The sequence below is a fragment of the Carassius carassius genome, chromosome 49 (assembly GCF_963082965.1).
Source record: "Carassius carassius chromosome 49, fCarCar2.1, whole genome shotgun sequence".
Classification (NCBI taxonomy): domain Eukaryota; kingdom Metazoa; phylum Chordata; class Actinopteri; order Cypriniformes; family Cyprinidae; genus Carassius; species Carassius carassius.
In genome coordinates this window covers 2,566,458-2,589,344 of record NC_081803.1, presented here as the reverse complement: position 1 = coordinate 2,589,344, position 22,887 = coordinate 2,566,458, and the positions used below count along the sequence as shown (strand labels likewise).

Genomic DNA, 22,887 nt, shown 5'->3' with positions numbered 1-22,887 from the left:
GTTTTCTTTTTCCAGATATAACACGTTTGTCATATTTTGATGCTTAAACATTTTGAGTTATTAAAAGCAAATATTGTGCAAATGTCCTCTCTCCAGACATAACTTTTGGCCAATACTGTGTATTATATAATTGCCCTCTAAATATATATTGAAAACAATTTATTTATTTGAAATTGTGGTTAAATATAGCTGCTTCGCTGACATTTAATGTGCAAAAACGCACACTTTGGTAAAGAGTCAGGTACATAAAACAGGAGTAGTAAATATAAATATTGAACTTTCAAAATTACAGAATTCAACAGCAAGTTCATGGCATATTTGTCACATTCACACATTTTGTAAGTACAAATTAAAAGACAATAAAAAAATAGAACTTAAAGGAGAAAGAAAAATAAATCAGTGTTGCAGATGCACAGTTCTTTGGGCTTTTCGATTTTTTATTTATTTTTTATTTTTTTACTTTACAGTTTCTAAATAAACTTTAAATGCTGTTTCTAAATGAGCAAAATTGGGTTTTGAGTTACTCCGTTTAGTTTGATGAATGTAAAAAATTCACTCCAAAACAAATATCACAGAGTAATTCTTTACTGCCATCTAGTGCTTATGTGTTGTAAGCGCACAAATCACAAACTGAACCAACCAGACTCTGTGTCCCGCTCTCGCGCTGTTCATCTAAATCTCACGACACAACTGGCAACCCAACCCTGTCAGCATTCAAATTCTGTAAGTTTTAATACGAAATTTAAACAATAAATACAATTATTTACGCATTTAATGTGGCGTAAATCCTAAAATGCAGCGCTTCAGTTAAAGCCAGAGTTGACAAACAGAGTTGCGACACGCTTTGATCTCTTTGATCGTCACCGCGCGGTCACGTGGTTCACACAGCGCTCCAATCAAACTACACATTTAAATGGGTTCAGCAGAATAGACGCAGCTTCACTACACAGCCATTGGCAGCATTTTTTGGTAAACATTGCAGCATATTATGAATTGATTATTATGTCGCTGACAATTACAGAATCATTTTATTCTGGAGACTTATGGAGAGGCAACCTTAATATGGTTTTCTTGTATTTAATCCTCAGGTATTATAATGTGACCATACAGCTTTACTCTTTTTCAGTTAGAATAAATGTTTTATATTTTAGTTCAGTAACATTTATTTAATGTTTTAAGGAGATCTTTTGGTACTAAATACCATTTGTGCAATAATTTGTATTATAATATACAAATTAATTACTATATAATTAGTATTTCTATGACTTATATTACAATTTGTGTAGTATATAAGGTGAAACAGAGGAAGGCTTTTAAATTCCAATGCAAAAAGACAAATTAAGAGTAATTTTGTGTTTAGAAATCAAATTAATCATTAATCATATGGTTAACCCACTGTAGGTACCTTCATGGCTCTTTACTAAATTGTAGAATATTGCAGGTCATACCTGCGTACTTATTTTCAAGTTTTTCATGTGAAGAAATATTTAGACATGATTAAACACTAAACGGCGACCCGAAGCTAGAGATTACAGTTTATAAATGTTTAAAAATCTATATTATAATCTATATTTTTCTATATTTTTCGAGGATGCAGTGAAGGTTCAGTTGAAATTGAGCTGGTAATTGTAAGGCTGTGATAGGGCTTTGATTTCACTCCATGTCTCCTGTTTGTGTTGTTTGACAGAATGTGTGTGAGGAGAAAGCCAACTTCCTAGAGAAGGCCAGACAGTGTAACTTTTACATTTGATGTGCTTTTTATGTGATTTGACCCTTTATGATGCTAAATGATGCACATTTTAGGTTACGTGTGCTGTATTACAGACTAAGAAATTGTATTAAAAATTATTTAAGAAAATCTCACTCAGAACAGTTTCATTCTTTATAATATAATATATATGTATATATTATTATTATTATTATTATTGTTGTTGTTTTTTTTTCACATACAGTCATGAATGCGTGCAGGTTTGATCATGCATCCAGCCGTATAATACTGACTTCATTGTCATAACTCCCTATTATCAGACACTTTCAGCTGGAAATAAATTAATCATTGGTCATAACCGGGACACCTGGGAAAAAGATATTTTTATAGTAGCCATGTTTCCATCCAAAGTTGCAAATTGAACTTGTGTGAAAAGAAATAATAATAATAATAATAAATAACAATAGAGATTGTTTCAATGTAGTATCAAAGAGAAAAGTAACAGGATCAGTGATGCAAACTCTAATGTTCTGAGATTAAGCAGCTCTAGCAAGACAATAGTTTTATTATTCAGCTCCAATCAGTTCAGTTATAGTTATGAAACAGTAATAACACAAAAAATTTGCAAATGAAACTGTTTCCATGTGCTCAAGTGAACAAAATAATTCAAGTATCAAGCAAAGTATCAATAATGAAAATGAAAGTGTTTTCCACATTGTGGATGTTTCCCCATAAATGACTTGAGATGAAATGCAAACACAAAAGCTTTAATGCTGTCTTGCATTTGGATGCCTGACGTTTGGAAAAGCAATCGCGTCAGTTCTGGAAAGTTATCAAATCATTCTGATGACAGACTTTTGCTCAAGGATTTCAGATGGACTGCTGGTTAGTCCAGTTAGCCAGTCACATGATCTGGGGAGGGGAGAATCAGAGTTTTTGTTGCACATTAAGGAATTTATTCAGTAAATGTGTTTCCATTGTAGTCCATGCACTTTTCTTATCTGATTCAATTGAGTGCATGGTTTTTTTATGTGCATTATAAGGATTTACATGCATATCAGATGTATTTCAAGACTTTGTTCTCTGTTTTCTATTTTAGGAGTATGAAACAGCACGTAAAGAGCCCGAGGGGCTGAAGGAGAAGCTCAGGAGCCGCTGCTCAGGAAGATCTGCAGATGAGGGAACTGTGGTGACCCATACTCAGAATTCGTGCTCTGCATTTAACTCATCCGAAGTGCGCACGCACGCACACACGCACGCACGCACACCTGGAGCAGTGGGCAGCCATTTATGCTGCGGCAGTTGGGGGTTCAATGCCTTGCTCAAGGGCACCTCAGTCATGGTATTGAAGGTGGAGAGAGCACTGTACATGCACTCCCCCCTCCTACAATTCCTGCCAGCCGGGACTCGAACTCACAACCCTTTGATTGTGAGTCTGACTCACTAACCATTAGGCCACGGCTTCCCTAATCATGTTCTGTAATCCTTTTTAAGTCTTTTCAACAAAGACATAACATACCAATATATATTTATTACAAATAAATATTTAAATGTACTTCTTTATATTTGTTGTGCGTGTCCATCGACAGCCGAAATCACCGGATCACTTCCAGTTCAGATGAATATTGTAGTCACATGCGGTCAGTCACACAGCATTCAGAAATCACACAAGACACTGTTTTTATTTGAAAGCTGGGCTTGAGGAATTAAATCATTAACCGCACATAAACCGTAGATTATGCTTTATCATGCCTTGAGTTCAGGTGATGTAAAGTGCCTTCATGTCAAATATTAAATTAATAAATGCAACTGTTGTTTCCTCAAAACCAATCTGGGATAAAGCACAGCAGTCTCATATAAAAACATTTTAGTGCAGCGTTTTTGAGATATGGGACATTATTACACTGTAGAGGGTTATAAAACCCCCACCTCTAATAAGTAGAGAAAACAATGATCAGTTCTTATAGGGGAACACTTCACATGAAGCCATTTTACTGAGGGATTTAAGAGAAATGCACCATTATTTGACTTCAGAGGCTTATAGAGAGGAGCAATCTAGTCTCGTCATCTCTCATCTTCAATGCGTAAATCTAAGGAAAACATTTTACTGTATCATTAAGGAGCATTCAATCATTTCAATCATATTAATCTGTTCTTATAAGAGACCTCCCATGATGTGTGCACCCTTTACATGAAGATACTTTACTGCAGCGGTTTGGAGTTGCATGCATTCAAAGTCAATAAATTCTCAGATATTGCACAATTTCTCCAGTGTAATAATGTTATTAGAGATCTAATAGCAACAGGAAGTCATTCCGGAGTCTGGGGACAGCTGGAGACGTCACGGACACCTCTACACTTGATCTAGGAATAACCAACGGTCTCTGGATGAATGATGCTCAGTCAGTAATTCTGAAGGGGATGATTTATAAATGAGAAGTCAGCAGTCATTTTGAACTAACTGTAATCGAGACAAAAGCCGAATAGCCAAATCCCAACATAAAGGGAATTACAGTAATCCAGCTTGGCAGAGATGAAGGCATGGATTACAGTTTCAGAAGGACAGAGATTACTTTAACTTTTGTTAACATGAAGCATGATTTCAACACCAAATTTATCTGGAAAACCAAGTTATGCTGGAAATACGTGTACCTTTTTAAAACAAAGAACAAACTATTCTCTTAAACCTGCTGAAATACAAGCATCAACTTAAAATCAGTTCCACGCACACGTCTCAGAAACCAGCAATCTCGTAATAATGGACATCATAAAATGACAAACTACACATTTTAATGATATTCTCTGTACATAATTTTATTTACATGATACAATTTCGCAGTAATGTTGGGTAACAAGATTATATGCGCAATACATATAATAAATAAAGATGGTTTGTACAAACTTGCATAACTAAAATCAAATCTGAACAGATGGTTAGTTTTACCGTGTAAACTCACAAAGCTCGAAATAAAACAGCGCTGTGCAGCCAGATAACCCCCCCCCCCCCCACCCGCCAAAAAAAAAAAAAAAAAATAGAAACTGAAAGGGACTGAGCCTCAGATGTAGAAGATGTTGACTAACTCATACACTGACACGAACACTCGCGCACACACACGGCTGATTAAATGACACTAAACAATACCAGCATGAAGTTACCTGCATTTAACACTCAATACCCACTGAAAAGATCAAAATCACACACACAGGGAAAGTGAATTAAAGAGCAAAAAGAAAAAAAATGGACTTCTAGTATGTAGTCACCTGTAAAATACTCATTTCACTAACCATGCAAAACACCCATTTAAAGTCCAACAAACCCTCAAGAATCCCATAAATCGAATAGGTGTCATAACTCAATGAAAATAATCAAAATGATTCACTTCAATGTCTTCGAGGATCATGTGGGAGAATGAAGAAACAGTTGTGTTGCTGCCATGTCCAACCTCATCTGAACTTGACACTGTATAGTGGATGCAGTTGCTCAATTAATCATGAAGCATTCTGGCCTGGCTGCATTAAACCACCCAAATTGGATTATATATTTTCACAGAGTCTGTCAACGGTTTAAAAATGACTTAACACAGTTGAATGAAAAGGAAACCCCAGCATCACTCCAACAGCTGGATAACTGATGCTCAAGCAGAAAAGGTGGCTGATAAATGTTGTAAAGGCTGACTCTATAATGGCAGGGCCGAACCTTTGACCCGGAGGAAACAGAAGAGCGTCCATTTGCTACATGAGCCAGCCATGCACTGCTGCTCTGACGGCGCTCGGGTCAGAGCCGTAACAGTCTTCAGAGAGTCCGAGCGGGAGACACGATCACAGAGTAAACTAATGACAACCACGACGGACGTCAGCCTTCAACACCACAATCAGATTCCAGGTCACAGCACATAAAACAGATGTCTCCGGCTTCACACCTTTTATAGAGATTCCTTTTTTTTAAGCACTTGAAGCTTTATATACCAACAACAGAAAGCAAAAGAAAGGTGGAATCAAAGTGATCACTCATGCACTGGCTTAGAAACGAGATTCTTTCCCATACTGTAATTTAAAAAAAAAAACCCTAGTCTTTAGAATCACAGGTCAAAGTGCGAGTCCTTGTATCCAATCTCTCGCAAAGTCGAGGTGCGATGGCGAGCGCTTTATATTCTCTGAATCTTGTCGGCCACCACCACCGGGTTCTCTTTGCGGATCTTGGCCGCAGCCGCAGCCTTGTAGTCGTAGGGGCAGTTGTGCTTGTCCGAGTAGCGATGGAGTCCACAGAAGAGATTCCCACAGCGGCAGTCGAACCCTGACAGAGCAGACATCAGCATCAGAACCGGTGTAGAGAACAATCACATCGGAGCTGTGATGTAACGTGTGCTCACCTGTCAGGCCGACCTTCTTGCGGCACATGAAGCACCGGTTCTTCTTGGGTTTGGAGGCATCAGGGGTTTTGGGCTCTTCTCCTTCAGCGGTGTTCGGAGGTGTGGCGGACGCCGTCGGCTGAGTGACAACTGGAGAAACATTCACACAATCAGCAACTAACAAACAACTACATGCCAAGATCACTGGAACGGTTTCATCTGGAAGCAAACAAAGCGAATCACTTTGACGGCAGAACCTCATGAAATGTAGACCTAATGCAGCATTTGAACCCAGAAAGAGAGGTCACATGGTCACCTTATACACACATGAATATGTACACCGTTTTAAAACGTGCTCTATTCAGACTAGTTGCAGTAAGCTAGCATTCGATACTGAACACAGTTCTTCAAGTCTGAAACACAAACACCAACCTGGCTCAGGTACATCGACTTTAAGCGAGACCACCTCGTCTTCACAGGAAATACTCATCTCCGTCATCTGTTGTGTGACAGGAAGGGCAGCAGTGGCGGCGGAGGAGTTGGGCGACTCAACACTAGCCAATGAGGAGCTGTTTAGTGTAGCTTCGATGATCTGGATGGCTGAGGATTCAGAGGTAGGACTGCTGGAGACACTGCTGGAAGCTGCTGGAACAGACAAACCCCCTCAAGTTAATGAGACGCTTGAGGAACAATCTCACGAATGTGTCCGACGACCGGTGAAGATGTTCAAAGAGTAGAAACACGTACCCATTGTGCTAATAGGACTGACTCCCCCATTGTTCTGCCGTGTTAGATGCTCTTTGTAACAGACCGAGCACATGCCATTGGTCCGAGGGTTGCCGTAGAACCCGCAGCCGGTGGCACAGAGCATGGGGCTTTGATTGGTCTCCTGGGCCATCTCTCCGAAAACGAGCGATTCCTGTCGAGAGCAAAGCACAAGAGTCATGAGTGTAACAGTGTGTGAAGGAGGAATCAAAGACTGGCTTCATTTAGAGGATTTGCATTGGTAAAGGAGCAATGTTGCTGCAGACGGAAAATCAGATTTAGAGTCAGACATCTGAAAGATTTGATGGCATCGGATTGGCACAGAATCACCCTTTCCTGCGAACTCACACCACGGATCATCTGATTGATTTACAACCAGACTGAGCTGATGCCTGAGGGTTGTTTCACTGTTAACCAGTTAAATCCTTCATTCACACATTATGGCAGGAAGACAAGACCGTATTGACGTCAGGAGAACTAATCTCAGAACTAAGATCATCTGCCATGAAAACACTGCAATACCAGAGAGATGAGCAGCACTGAAAGTTTAGTTTAGTCTACAAGCTGTAAACACGTGCATTATCTGACATAAGCACTCTCATCTGAATGGCAGAGATCAGTGAATCAACCTTTTATTTCAAACCCCCTTTTGACCGTGATATTTGAAGGCCCTCTAAATCTAAACTGATTCAAGCCGCGGACAGTTCAGTTTTAATGAAAAAAAAATAAACCTACTCAATTTAAAATGTTGTGCATCTATTTTTAATGTTTTTAGATCATTTTAATGAAGATTTTAATATAAAATGTGAGTAAGGTATTAGGGGTTGACGATCACTGCTCTAGATTATAATGTTTACTGTGTGCACTTTTTGGTAAAAAAAAAAAAAATTCAAAAGTCTCAAATTATGTTTTTCCATTTTCGCAATGGTTCGGTTTTTAATTTGTCCTTCTGCTTGTTTATTTATTGGCTTGTTTTGTAATCATTACGGACTTGAAACACTCAAACAAAAAGTAAAAAAAAACACCTCCCATGGAGTGACCTAAAACCTTGATATTAATTAGGACTGGGCTACAAGAAATCATACTGTGGACATAATACGAAGTATCAATCCACAATGTTGCAATAAACAATTTTGAGCTGCATGGATGTAAAGCTATTGATATGTTAGTCACAAAGAAATTAAGTCCCCATTCAGTGGTAACTAGTGTTTTTATTCAATTTCTCTCACTTTTTATACATTTAAAGGATTCCTAGAGCTCAAAAAAATACTGCACAGCCTTTGTCCTGCCATATCAGCATCTAAGCCTTATAATACAAGAGTTACATAAATGCAATAAATACCAATTACAATCCGTGTTTGTAATTGGCTTATGTTCTTATTTTTTATAGACAACAAAAACATGATATAATGCACATTACCATGAAATATTATTGGTTATATCACCAACCCCTGGTCCATAGTCACATTATCAATAACAGCAAACCAATTAAAGTGTTAGATAACTTTCTCTGCTGTATCAAATTATAACTCAATACCAATTTCAGTGGAACCAACTATTGAAATGTCAATACTATGATCACCCTGCTAAGTAGATAAAGCGTGACTATTGTGTCTTGAGGGGTAAATGCTGACTAGCAGTGTGGCAAGTTAATATATCTGTAGGAGGAACATCTTGAACATTGTGTTCAGATGGAGACAGACAACAGCAGAAACGCCATCCACATCCAACGCTTTCCAGCAATACACCTGAAATCTGTCAGAAGTGACAAGTCTCGGGAGTAAACACGAGATTGCACCATTTCACCCTCCCCAGCACCAGAGGTTTTCCCCGAAAAGCCACCTCATGGGTCACGCGTCGCTCTGGCTCACATGGACGGCTGGATTAGTGTTCATCTGTCACAAGGGTGCAATGTGACTGTTCAGAACAGCCTCCACCATGAAAACAGCTATAAATACCCGACAGTCTTGACCTGCCTCCATCACACACACAGACCTCGAGTAGGAGCCTGTTTGTGTGGCACCTTCCGCTCTACACATGGCCTCATACAGTTTGATAAAGCCAAAAATAGCAAAGCCCCAACAGGCCACAATGACGTCAGCCATCCGTGCCCATTCAGCCCTGTCTGGATGACAAAACACACGGCATATAGAGCAACACACACGGCATACAGAGAAAAACAAAGACACGAGTGAAAACAAAGTCAAACCATTAAGCTAAAAAGAGGAAGAAAAAGAACTCCACAGAACAGCTCATAACTAAGCACCAAGCATTTAAAAAGACATATACAGCTCATACAAAGTACACTTTATCATGCAAGCTTGATTTCTGTGATATTCACCAAGCATGTGTAGATTTCATCGAGGTTTTTCAGTGTTTGAGGCCTCGTAGTGAAATCCACTGAGTCATGCTAACACTAGCATCACGGCTAACATACAGACAGTGGTTTATAAAGCGCATAAGAGTCTCCACACAGTTGTTGATCTCCTCAAACCCCGTGTTGTGTTCCGTGTGAGGGGTTTGTGAGGGTGAAGGAGTGCAGATGGACGGTGATGTAGAGGTTTATCTGCTGTTTATCTGGGTCGGGGTGAACATATCCCGTGTTCGCCTTTGTTTAAACACTCTTCCTGTTTGAGCCAAAGTACAAACACTGCTCATAAAAAGACGATTATACTCCCTCAGAGTGTCAGATCAGGACAGATCCGTCCCGATATAGAGGAACAGAAGTGAAGAAAAGGTTTTTAAAACGTGTTTATCAGCTCACTAGGTGATGAAGACACACTAACTACCCGGGCTTTGAGTTTCCTGCATCACGTTTTATTTTGTTACTGCAGTGACCCTAAAAGACAAAACCGGGTTAAATGCGAAGCAAACAGCTGGTTAAGGGCCAAACTCGCGTGTTTAAACACAAACGTGATGGTTTCGCGTCAGATTTCAGCGTTTAGGTCGAAAGGAACAACAGGCTAATGTTACTAGCTAACATGCTAGCATCGGCTAACAGCCATATTTGGTGAATCTCGGCGAGTTTATCGTTTTAAATTAACAACTAACACATTAAATAACATAATCCAAGCGAATTACGCTAGGAATAAGAATATTAGTCTTTACTACCCTGTCATTTCACCAAATCGAGTAAAATTTCCCTATAACCTTATCACGAGGTTTCAAGCGCTGTAATGTGAAACAAAATGTGTTATCCTTGCCTTATCCGAGCAAAAAGAGAAGCTCCCAGAATATAGAGACTTCGTGTGAACCCGTCGCGACGGTCCGAGCTGTTAGTCCGCTGATGTTTGTGTGTTTCTGGCCGCTGTTTGGTGGTTTTCTTTAATAGCGGGCGTGACGTCACGGAGACTAACACGTCCGCGGGGCGGGGCTTAACGCGCCATCATTAGTTGACTGTACAAAAACAACCTTCTGCTCTGAAGCAATAGTTCTAGTGCAGCGGACAAGGGCTGGTTTACAGTGTCTTGTTTGTCAGGTGCTTTTTATTGTTCTCTTCAATTTCAAGGAGTTGTAAATGCGAGTTTGACCTAAGGGTGATATTGTTTTGTGATAAATGGAGGCAGAAAGGTCTAGTCAACTACTTGTGACAATATTTCACAGAGTTCTAGTGTTTTCCAAATCAGTTCTGAGTATTGTGACAGTACTGATAAGAGAGATCTCCACACTCATTTATTTTCGTCCTGTAATACCAGTTAATAGTTAGCTGATATTAGCCTCCACAGTCTGTGATTTTACTGTAATAATGTGGTGTTTTAGTAAGATCAGGCACTAAATGTGTTCAGAAGTTAAGGCCGCATCAAAAGCTCCTATCTTGATGAGATCCAAAATGTAAGGTTGAGTAAGAAAAGCATTTTTAAGTGGACGCTTAGTGTACAGTACTCTGGTCTGCTGAAGGTTATTTTTACATCCGCAGTGTTTGTATCAGATGTCACTAGAGTGATCTCCAGACATCTGAAGGACACATGATTCAATCACAACACATCTTGATCAAGGCCATGCAGACGTGAGACAACGGCACATTCTGGAAACCAGCTACCTCAAGATGTAGAGTTGCCTAGCTAGACAGCATTTTTGGGGTTTTATAGGCAAATTTAAATGGCATAGCTGTGACTGGGTGACCTTTATCATAAAGTATTTTTTCAAAACAATCTTTATATGTCGCTCCTCTCTTATTAATGATTTAACATGGAAGCAGATGGAAATAAATGGACATAAAACACAAATAAGTGTGTGTATATATATGTGTATTTATATATTTATACGATTAAGCTGAGAGTCCATTTGATTTGAAATCTCTCATATTTTGTGAACAGGAAACAATGAAATGAGGATGTTGTTGGATGACTTTTCATTTCACATCAACCATGAGTCTTGTTTTGAAAGAACTCTTGTATTTTGCTCCTGGTTATATATAGAGCAGGAATCTGAGACGAGACAGTGAAAGCACTGCAGCGCTGCTTTCTAGTCTTGAAGTGATTTCAGTGAAGGAATGAAGGAAATAAAGGTGCTGAAGGATGGGTTATAATCTTACCTGTGTGATCACTGAAGGCATTTCCTCTTAACTTCAGCAGTGTAGTTGTGTTATCAGTAAACAGAGTACTGAGCTATACCTGATAATGATTTAATTACTTTAGTCATCTAATGACCCAAATCATCAGTTGACCCAAATGACAATCTTGTTATTTATGCATCGTTCCAAACCTTTATGACTTTCTTAATTCTGTAGAACACACAAAACATATATTTCAAATAATTGTTTACTGTCTTTGTCCATTCAGTGACTGATAATGAGATCCTAAACATCACTGGACCCCATCACTGACTTTCACTGTAATGACAAAAAAAAAAAAAAAAAAAAAAAGTATATATATATATATATATTAAAAAAAAAACACACATTGAAAGAGCATTAGTTGATTTATTCTTTCCACAGGACACCATGGAAAGTAAATTTATTTACAAAATCTGGAATGTTGAATAAATGCATACCAATCATCTTAATAGTAGCTGCTTGCGGTGAAACCTTTCACATAGCTATACATTAAAAAGGCTGCTTCTGTGACTCAAATTATTGCTGGTTTTAAAAACAATCACTAATGCAATGAACAAATCATAAACCTTTTAAAAAAGTATTTACATTTTGATTAGTAATGTCTAAAGTCAAAGTAAAGTGTACTAAATAAATAAAAAGGTGGGACATAAAACAAAAAAACAAAACACCAGTTGTTTTTAGTTGATGTTTTTACAATGTCTTAAAAGATAAAATAAAAAAGTGACAGTCAAGGGATTTATGCTAGACTGATTGGTGACAAAATGGAAGAAACAGAGTCCACAAAAACATTATGCTGAATGAATAATTCACAGCAAAGTTGGAGGGCGTTGTTTTATCCACTAATGTTGTACTTCAAATGAAAAAAAAAAATGTAATTCATCATTTTTTTTTTTGAAAAAAGTTATCAAATGTAGAAAATTCCTTTCCAATTCATTAACAATAATGACTCATCTGAAGCCTGAATCTTTTGAGCTCTTGTAAAAATAGTGACAGCACTTTCACATTTAATTGTGGATTTGTTACATCATCAGTAAGTTAATTTGATTACTTTGATTCGTTTAGCGCTCCAGTCTACCGAATAATATAGTGAAGAATGATCAAAAAGAGGAACTTCATGCAGGTAATACACACAGTAGGTCGTTCTCCTCATATGCACACATAGCTAAAATCTTTCATGGACTTTCGATGCGACTACTTCATCAAACATTACGATTAACGTTTTACAAGGCTTTGTTGCTTTTCGAATCTCTTTGCTATTGAAGAAGTCGATGTATCCACATACAATGTTATGATCATCTTCATAGGGATGTCTGGAAACAGCAGTGCAATCGCTAATGTGGCGTGGCAAGACATTCATTCGCGCACAGATTTTTTCATTAACAAACTTTTTTATTTTTTACAAAAAATCTGAAATGCAATCTCCTGTTTTCCTCCTTAAAAGATTTACAATATAAAATGCTTTATCAATCGAGAAAAACTAAATGGGTTTCTTTTGTTTATTTTAAAAAAACGCAACTGACTACATCCTGCGAATGGAATAAAGCAGTGGTTCCCAACATTGGTCCTTGAGGCACCCCAACACTGCACATTTTGCATGTGTCCTTTATCTGACAGGCAAATTTCAGGTCTTGGAGTCTCTAATAATGAGCTGATGAGCTGAAGCAGGTGTGTTTGATTAAGGAAACATGCAAAGCGTGTAGAGTTAGGGTGCCTCAAGGACCAGGGTTGGGAACCACTGGAATAAAGGACTTCCTATTGCTCTTTCGCCACTGTGTCATTCGTCAGCCACTGAATATGCGGCGTGGATCTGAATGAGTATTGCTCTGGGTCGAACCCATGTCTGACAGTTCAGGGTCTATGGCACTTGACATATTGTTTCTCAGCCCTGCTTCGAAGCCTTCAATAGCAAACTAACGTCCATGAGTGCACCACTAGTCGAATGTTAGAATGTTTTCGTAAGAGAATAAAATATTACGTTTACAATCTTCTTCAGAGTAGAAAACAAGTTTCGATGACCTCCAAAATGAAATAAGAAAAAAATATATATTCAAATATGAGTGCTTCGGATTAATTCGGCGGGGTTGGGATCGTGGCTGTGTTGTAGGAGGAGGAAAGATGTTGACATGCCAGCAGTTTCATGCCACCTTTGTCCCAATATGCTTTGGTTAAGAACCACTTTTTGTTTCTGTGTTTCTTTTCATCTTTCGAAATCCTCATTTAAGTTCTTCATCGTGTTTCTCTGCAAGTTTTACGTACAGGGAGCATTTCGGCACATCATTACTTGTGGCGTTCGTCTCACTCCATGGAAGTTTGTAAGAAGAGACTCTTATTTCACTGGAGGAACATTGCAGAAAGTAGAGAAAGATGATTTCTGATCAAATTGCGAAGACTAGAAGAGTTGCTAGCATTGAGCAAACAAGTTTTTCATCCAGATTAGAGGGGTTTTTCTTCACAACTAGGTGAGAACGGTGACCACCAGGCCAACAGATTTCACATCCAGTTCGGTTTAGCTCACCACAGTTCTACATTCATTACCACAGTTAGCATGTAGCATTGTCTTCTAGCTCAGAATCTCACACAGGCTATAAAAGTGGTTTTAAAAATCTCTTTAAAATAATAAAAAATGAGCGAGTCTTGACAGAGCCCTGCCCTCAAACGGTCAGCTACAGCTAATGTCCCACAAGAGCTCTACACACAGGTGACGTCTTAAAAAAGGAAAACAAAAACTTTACAAAAAGCACAGGTTTTCATACCGGTTGGACTGCGCCAACAGATTATCCCACAGCGAAGGCGCATGCTTCTGTCTTCCACTTGAAGCAGTGGTTTCGCCCCTCTTCACTGACGGTCGTTAAGATCAGTTCAGATTAACTATATAAAGCACTGGCTCCTCTCGGTACAAAAATAAGACGGTGCTCATTCAGCTTCATCTGTTATGCGGCCATCTCTCGAAAGATGATCAGGTCGACGGTGTTGGGGAACATCTTCAGAAGGGATACTGCGTATCCGTGATCAATGTTGACGAAGCTGTATCCGTTCGCCTGCAAAGAGGAAGTTGATTGATTGTTAGTGAATTACTATGGTATGGAAAGACAAAAGTGTGTATAGTAAAAGAGGAGATGACAAGATTGAGGAGTAGAAATGACCTGGATGATCTTGTCCCCAGACTGAAGGAGTTTCGAAGCAGGTCCCTCCGACTGGACCCTCGTCACAAAGATGCCCTGTTGATCATTAATGATTTAAGAATGATTAATTAGGTTAGGCATACTAAATAATGGCTTAAGTGTGAGAAACTGACATAATAATAATAATAATATACACTATCGATACATTTTTTTAAATTCTGCTCACAAAGGCTGCATTTATTATCCAAAAAATACAGTGAAACTAGCACTGTGAAATATTACAATTTAAAAAAACTATTTTCTAATTAACTATATTTTTTAAATATAATTTATTGCCGTGATCAAAGCTGATTTGCAGCTCAAGAAACATTTCTGATCTTTATCAATGATGAAAACAGTTGTGCTGCTTCATAATGTTGTGGGAATCATGATTGGTGTATGCAAATACTTATTTTTCATATTCAATTATATGCATTTTTTATTACGAGTTATTCCGTATGACTTCTTTATTGATACTCATGAACAAATTCATATTACTGTCTCATGTTACTCAATATTATTAATTTATTCTTTATTTACGATTTCTGTACATCATCATTTTTCATAGAAAATGAATATGCTTTCCTTGGTATGACATATCAAAAGTACATCTTATTATTAGATCTGTTCTTCAAAAATATTTTGTCTATGCAAAAAATGTTTTGCTAAAATTGTCTTTTCGTTTCTCGTGATACTAGATGTTCTTTCACGAGCTGGTATTTGCAAGATGATATCTGAATATTGCTTAACTTTAGATTGTTGTTTCTGCTAGAAGGATGTAAACCACAACCCATGTCTGTTTTTATTTGACGTCTACCTGCTGCATGTCACAGGTCATGTCAACGTGACCTAGTCCTGAACTGAATTCAGCTTAGTAGATAATGACATGACTTCGATAAATTCGGTTAACATTTATAATCCAGACACTGTGATGTTGTAAGAGGATGTAAGTCTCTAATCTAAATATTTTCTATTTTTAGGCACCTTCTTTTCTTCTACTTGCATCGCATGACTTCTGAAGATTATTATACTTCGATTAGATCACTCATTAGAATATATTGAGTTTGGATTTTGGATTCATTCATTAAATTTTTCATCTTGATTATTTCTGTAATTGTCATCATTTATGATCTTGTCTTAGAAATAAATTACAATTTTATCTGAAAGACTTTGCCTGGGTTTCCAGGAATCTTTTATGAGTGAAAATAACAGCATTTATTTGAAATGCAATCTTTTGCAACATTATGAATGTCTTTACTCTCACTTCTTTTGAATAATAAAAGTATAATATTATTCAAATGATATATTATATTACGCACAATATAATATACTGGATTTAGTATTTATCAATCATTTCAAAGACCTAAATGGTTGTTCTTTTGGCCAAGTGAAAATTATGTATTGTATATATTTGTCTAATTTATATTTATATTTGTATAATGCTATAGCCTCTAGATACTACTGAGGTTCATTGTTCTGATTAAGATCATGGTGTTTTTATGGTTAAAAAAAGGTAGATGAACCTACAGATCCAGTTCCACACCTATTTAACATATAAAAAAAAGAGAACGAGAGAGAAAAAGTGAAATATTTACGTTGTCGTCTGGGTGGAAGGGATTCCTCCGTCCACCCACTCCTCCTGATATACTGAACCCCAGCTCAGGATTCTTCTCAATCTTCACATGGAGCTGCGGACAGACGCACGCGTCACACGACATGTTCTCCATCAGTCAACATGATGCTTAAATATCTATCTAGCTTAGATAACATTATCAAGGCCAAAATCTAGGTGACATTGGAGGAATAATTTAATTTTAGAGACTTTTTAATAAAACCAGGAATGTGTATTAAAGTAAACAGCGTTCATTCTGATCTAATGTTAACATGATGATCAATAATTGTGTTTGTATGTGCACTGTGTATGGGAGATTCTGGAGGATATGTGGCCACCTCCTGCTGCAGCGTCTGGTGTGGGACCCGTGGAGGCCCCGGGGGCTGCTGGGACACTTTGAGCATCAGATAGTCGATGAGCTGCTCTCGTGACGGGTGACGTGCCATCGGTGGCTGACCGCAGCTCATGGGGGATCTCACAGGAGGACACATCTGGCCGTTCATCAAAGGCACCTGACAGATGAATGCACACTAGAACTATGAGACATGCACTTAGTATTTCAGCTCATCAGATCACTACACACTTCAGTGAACTCAACCAATCAGCCTCCTCAAAGCCAAAACAATCCAGCGTTTTTTCTTTTTTCATCACTGAAACAGAGTTAAAGAGACATCAATGGGTTTTTTCTCTCATAAAAACCAAAGGATGGTCCTTTTCCAGCATTTTTCTAAATGTCACTACATGTGTCCTGCTACGACGTGATGCATTTCCAGACACCAGGGGGCAGAAAGTCCCCAGTAAACAATTCAATGAACCATGAATAAGAAGAAATCCTTGTTGACTGATGAAGCCTCATGGTTTTAGACCTTTAATTCTAATTAGAGCTTTACTTCTAATTAATCCACCTCACTTAAATGCCTTATTTCCCCAGAGACTAAGAGAACAATGTTACACATTGGATTTCGTCTGAAAGTCATGAACTTAGTAAAAACAGCACACAACAAACAATACAGAAAATAAAATTAATTAGTAATTTTATAATCTGATCAAAATCAAGATGCATCTTTGATTTTTTTTTTAATAGAGGTGCAGAGAGACAATGACAGACATAAAAAATATGCTATATATAAAGTATAAAGCTTTTAAGAATGATCTGTAGCCAGTTAAATTACAACTGCAATTACATGGTTTTTAAACGGTAATTTTGGCCTTCTTTCATGTGTGTTTATTGCAGTGGTGAGCACATCCACTGCTGGTTTTAATGTGCTCGAAAGCTCAGCTATCATTAAAACATGTCTGAGGCTTCTTCAAAGCAGTGCTTGTTAATTACAGCTAATTAATCATTGCTAGAGTCAGGCTTCCCCACTGGGTCAGTATCTCAATCCGGTTGATATTAAACACACTATACCACAAACGAGGTTGTATAGAAAGTGTTCATACGGATCACATTATGAGTTTAAATGTTATTCGTGAACATCTCCACATAATGTATACCATATGTTTACATGTAGCAACATGCTTAAAAACATCTGAATGTCATCGAAATTCGATAAAAATGGATGCAATTCTACGGATGACTAAATTTTCCGTGATATAGTGGTGAAAAGCACTTACTTTTCTAAGAGTGTCGATATGGTAGCCCTGTTGTCCTTGAGGACTGAAGACATCATCCTGCAGGGAAACAGCACAAAACGTCTCAACAAGCTAAGGGAAAAGGTGTACCATAATTGATGATGCTATTTAACCATTAAGGGTCATATTTAGAGCATTTCTAACTACAGTGGATGACTACAGCACTAAAACATACATCTACGTAAGAATGAGATTAGTTTGAAAACACTCCAGAGTGAAACTGAAGGTGAAACAACGAGCATATGCATTATCTAATAATGACTCCGTCTGGAAACAGGCTAGATGTCACTTGTGATTGGGACAAGGAACTACAGCCGTTTCCCATAAATGTGGAATTCCCAGTGAATTTCTTAAGCGTGTGTATATTTATGTTGCAGTTCATTGTCATTTCAACCAACAGGAAAGTTTACTTTTGGTCTTCTAATCAACTAGGTGAATCAGAAAAAGTGTTTACAGAGTAAAAATTACAAAAATATAATTTCACATGACAGGATTCATGAACTTTCCAACTTTTTCAATAGAAAAGAAAGTGTTTGTTTCCAGGAATTTAGTGTATATGGTTTAGTGCTTAGGAATGTTCTTAATCTCCTATTACTTAGACAACCCAAAGAAGCAGAAATTGTGCAAACCAGCCGACACTGGATATAAGCTGAGAAGTGTGAATTTGGGATGGGGTCTGAGCTCCATAAGGGGCATTCTGTTCAATGCTTGACTAATAATGAGCCAGTTTTCACAGAATTTTGCAGAATTGTATGGAAAAGAGCAGTTTGGGCATTCTGCTAAACATCTTATGTTGTATTTAAATGGAAAAAAAGTTAGTTGTACAGGTTTGGAACCACTTAAAACATACAAAATTATATTTTTAAACCATCTTTCCCAACCCTGTTTTTTTCTGACTCATTCATTTCAGGCTGTGGAGACTCTACAAATAAGCCGATGAGTTGAATATGTGAATGTGATCGATTGATTAATGTGTACTGTTCATGTGCCTCTATTAATAGTGTTTAAAAACTCAACAGATATTATAAGATGACAAATGCATCACAATTTGCTGGGAAAACAGATTAAACAGCAAGCAGAGCGGATGACCCTTTGAGAACCGAGAGAGACTCTGCTGTGCCTCTGGGAGTTTAGGGAGGTGAGGTCTCAGTGGGGTGATACTCACGCTGGGCCCATGAGCTCCAAACTGCCATCCGTCTATGGCACTAAAGGCCAGAGAACTCTGACTGCCATTGAGAGTAGCCAAAGACCGAGAGAGAGCGCTCTGAACACATGACAACACATGCACACAAACACATGCATTTAATAATGACATATGTGAGAAAGCAGTAACCATGAGTACACTGAAACATGCAAGGGTTAAAGGAGGTTAATGTGTTAATCTCCATATGCAAACATGCAGAAAAATGCTGGGTGAGGAGAGGAAATAAACTATACTGTATTGCATGCAGTTAATGCTGAAGAATGGTGGAGCTTCAGAAACTTGATCGTGAGTAACCGTGAAAGACTTGTCTTCATGATATCAAGATGTTGTGAGTGGTTGCGATTTTGGCTGCATCTTGAGTTTTATTTTTTACCATACTATGTTGGTGTTTGCTGGCCCAAATTAAAAGAGCCCACCCTAAAATCACAATGGGATAGCCAAGCTGCTGCTGGAGGGCTACCTTCCAGCAGATTTCAGTTCCAACTCAGCGCCAACACACCTGCCTCTTATTTTCAAGCAATCCTGAACACCTTGATCAGCTGGTACAGATGTGTTTAATTAGAGTTGGAGCTAAACTCTATAAGACAGTGGCCCCCCAAGAACAGGGTTGGACACCCCTTATCTAAGTTATATTGTCCCACTACCAGGAATGGGCAACTTGGTTCTGTTGAAATGTTGATCTCCATCCAAAATTAAACAAACCTGCTTGTAATCTTCAAGCAGTCCTGAAGACACAGGGTGGATTGATCAGGTGTATCTGATTAAGGATGATGCTAAACTTACAGGACCTGAGTTGATAACCCCTGCACCTGACCGAATTTTAAAGTCCAAAAGATTACAAAACTCTTTCCCCAACGATCCACCTACTATCTGAACAAATCCGTAACTCTGTGTATGACGAACAGCTATACTTGTCTTAGCATACACTATTTGTAAGAATGGCCATACCTTTTCCATCTTCTTGGCTTCAATGTGTCTCATGACCTGATCCCTCCAGTCTGCTGGAACCCTGCCCCCTCCGCTGACTGGCCCATCCAGCAACGAGTGCTCGGACTTCACCCTCATGCTGGGTCTCTTGCTGGGGCTGACGTGCTGGTAGTTGAAGTCGCTGACAGACATGGTCCTCTCTGGAAGCTCGTGAGGTGGGGGCCGGGCACTCTGCGGCCGGGGAGCGTTGGGTCCGTCTATGCTATAGGTGCGGGCCGACAAGGGTCTGTGGAGAGCCTGGCTCATCTGCAGAGGCCCACGGCCTGCTGTATGAATGTCCCGGTAGGTCATGTACTCTCCTTCCACTCCTGGCATGCGACGTGGGTCCGGCATGGACATTGGGCTGCCAGAGGATCCACTACCTTGTCTCTGCAAGGTGCCTCGCTGGCCAACAGGTGGCAGCATCCTTTCCTTGGCCCACATGTCCGGGGTTTTGGGCGGGCCACGTTGTTGGGGCTGGGGATATGGGGGGGCGTTGTTGCGGTTGGAGAAGTTGGTGTTGGCGAGGGAGTGCTGTGGTGGGAGGTAGGGCTGCTCAGGAGGTACGGGGGTACGTTGGCTCCACAAGTTGTCTTTAGGCACAGTGCTACTGGCATACTGGATGTTGTACTGTGGAGGGGGGCCAGTGGGGTAGCGGGCGCTGCTAATCGGAGGTTTGGAGCTGGACAACAGGTCAGAGGATGATGCAGAGGAACCAGGGTAAATCTGCAATGGCTGATCGTCGAGCAAGGAGGCAGATTTGGAGCGGACGATACTCTGGCCTTGAGCGCCACTTATAGACGTTCTGGCTGCACATGCCACTTCATAGGGAGGGCTTTCTCTCTCGATGGAGTACAGCTTCATCCCTCCACCATCCATGTTGGCAATGCTCTGAGATTTCACTACTGGGGCTGGTGGATATTTCTTCTCTGGCGACAGCTCCTCTATACTACGAGAAAGACTCATGTCGCTTAAGGCTGTTACACCTGTCGAGACGGTCCTCGTAGACTCATACCGCAAGGGAACTTGATCCGTTCGGCCATTAAAATTCTCCTGAATCCGATTCCCATTCTCAAGGTTCTCGAGTGACAGCATGGCATTGTTGTTGCTTGACATGGACTCCTTGGCTGAGGGACTTTGGGTCCTTTCCAGGTCCTCATATGACACCATGTTGTCAGGTGGGAGTTTGGCCATGTTCATGTTGATCTGATCCCACTTGCTATACTGCTCTGCCATACCGTTCTTTATGCCCTTTTCAATGAAGGCAAGCCTCTCCTCCATGGAGAGACTGTAGTCGGTCATTTGGTCTGACTTGCTTTCATAGCTCTGCTGGTTCTTCAGGATGGTCTGTAAGGACGTCTCGGAGCCATTACAGTTCTGGAGTAGAGGGGTCACCTGCTTCAGCTGGTTGAGGTTTTCATCCTCTTGTCTGAGTTTGAGGAAATCAAATCAAGTTAGAGAAAGACTCCATTAAAATCTGCCCTCCTGTGTACTACCCATTCTAAGAAGGACAATGCCAATATAATCATATATTAAAGGGGTCACATGATGCATTTTCAACTTTTCCTTTCTCTTTAGAGTGTTACAAAGCTGTTCGTGCACAGATAAAATCCTTTAAGTTGCAAAGAGATATTCTATTTAAAAGTTAAGACTTGTCCACACCCTCCTAAAATGCTTTGTTCAAACCTGGCCCCAAATGTCTACATCAAGGGAAGATTTGCATAACACTGCCCGAATGCAAAGAAAGGAGGAGTAACTTTGATTCTCGCTGTAGTATTGTTGCTGCTGCCGCCACTATGTTGTGGAGATGCTGTGTGTTTCTTGCGAAAGCAAAAATACTTCGTTTGGTCTGTCAAAAGGGACTAGAAATCAGTGGTTAAGTTGTATTTACAACACTGTTCCAGATCAATTTGACCCAAATATTCAGATGTGTGCACCACATTTTACAGAGGACTGTTTCCTGATCCTGGGTGAGAAGACTACAGCGCCAGCTGTTCCGACTCAGTCTGTAAGTACGTTTTCATATTTAAAGAATTTGCCACTGATGATTAAAACACGTGTTTTGAGCAGTGTATAGAAGTTCTTGTTGTTTGTAGTTTCTCTGATCACAAATGCAGACATGGTTTTATGTTTATGTGGCGCAAAGCAACGTGTAAAAAGACATATAAGTCATTATAATAAGTATAAATCATTATAATCAGTAATTATGTCCCCACTAGATGCAGCAAATGCTTTATTTGTAATGGGTGTCACTGGTTTTGTCTCGTCGCGCTGGGACACGGCATCACAGTATGGTGAGGGGCGTAACATTTCCGTCACACTATTGGGGTATTCGGCCAATCACAACGCACTGGACAGCTGCCCAATCAGAGCACACCTCACTTTTCATACCGATGAGCTTTGTAAAAATTGAAAGGCAGGGCATAGAGGAGAAACAATAATGTACAGTATGTGGAAAATAAAACGTTTTTTGAAACTTAAAGCACAAAAACATTGCATTACACAAAGTACACAAAATAATGTTCTTTTTAGCAACATCATATGACCCCTTTAATACATTGTGATTATTTTTCTCCACAAAATTACATTGATACTTTATGCTGATATTGATATAGTGTCTATAAATTCATATATATATATCTATCTCTCTCTCTCTCTCTCTCTATATATATATATATCTATATATATATATACACATATACACATATATATAAATATATACACATATATACACACACATATATACATCTTTCTAATAATAAAGGGATGTTTTTGACACCTTTTACACTGAACTTGGGTTGCCCACATGAGCACAATCTTAACTGTAGCTCATTAACATGCAAATGGACTCAGTACATAATGGTTCATATTTAATTTTCAATATTCTAGTGAATCAATTTATTTGGACAGTTAATGTAAATGACTTTGGTGACTA

General features: G+C 39.0%; 2 protein-coding genes across 4 annotated transcripts in view; both read right to left on the bottom strand.

Moving 5' to 3' along the window:
* Nucleotides 1-4,845: 4,845 nt before the first annotated feature.
* Nucleotides 4,846-10,183, bottom strand: zfand5b (zinc finger, AN1-type domain 5b). 2 transcript variants are annotated; one of them, XM_059544218.1, is made up of 5 exons: nt 10,026-10,183; nt 6,805-6,976; nt 6,490-6,702; nt 6,079-6,207; nt 4,846-6,002 (listed from the first exon to the last, which is right to left on the bottom strand). In XM_059544218.1, exons 2-5 carry the CDS (start codon nt 6,953-6,955, stop codon nt 5,854-5,856), a joined length of 642 nt encoding a protein of 213 aa, XP_059400201.1. In that variant the 5' UTR covers nt 6,956-6,976; nt 10,026-10,183; the 3' UTR covers nt 4,846-5,853. The 2 variants fall into 2 exon arrangements, with proteins under 2 accessions (XP_059400201.1, XP_059400202.1); XM_059544219.1 differs by having other exon boundaries at nt 6,490-6,699.
* A 1,540-nt stretch (nt 10,184-11,723) lies between these two features.
* LOC132132630 (erbin-like) overlaps nt 11,724-22,887 on the bottom strand; it is a 90,053-nt gene continuing 78,889 nt past the window's right edge. Inside the window, exons 20-26 of one of the 2 annotated variants that reach the window (XM_059545071.1) lie at nt 19,935-21,381; nt 18,948-19,046; nt 17,765-17,821; nt 16,489-16,662; nt 16,134-16,226; nt 14,521-14,595; nt 11,724-14,415 (exon numbers count right to left, since the gene is read on the bottom strand). In XM_059545071.1, coding sequence (XP_059401054.1) covers nt 14,308-14,415; nt 14,521-14,595; nt 16,134-16,226; nt 16,489-16,662; nt 17,765-17,821; nt 18,948-19,046; nt 19,935-21,381 — 2,053 coding nt within the window. In that variant the 3' untranslated portion in view covers nt 11,724-14,307. The remainder of the gene's footprint in view (nt 14,416-14,520; nt 14,596-16,133; nt 16,227-16,488; nt 16,663-17,764; nt 17,822-18,947; nt 19,047-19,934; nt 21,382-22,887) is intronic. The other variant, XM_059545072.1, reaches the window with a different exon arrangement.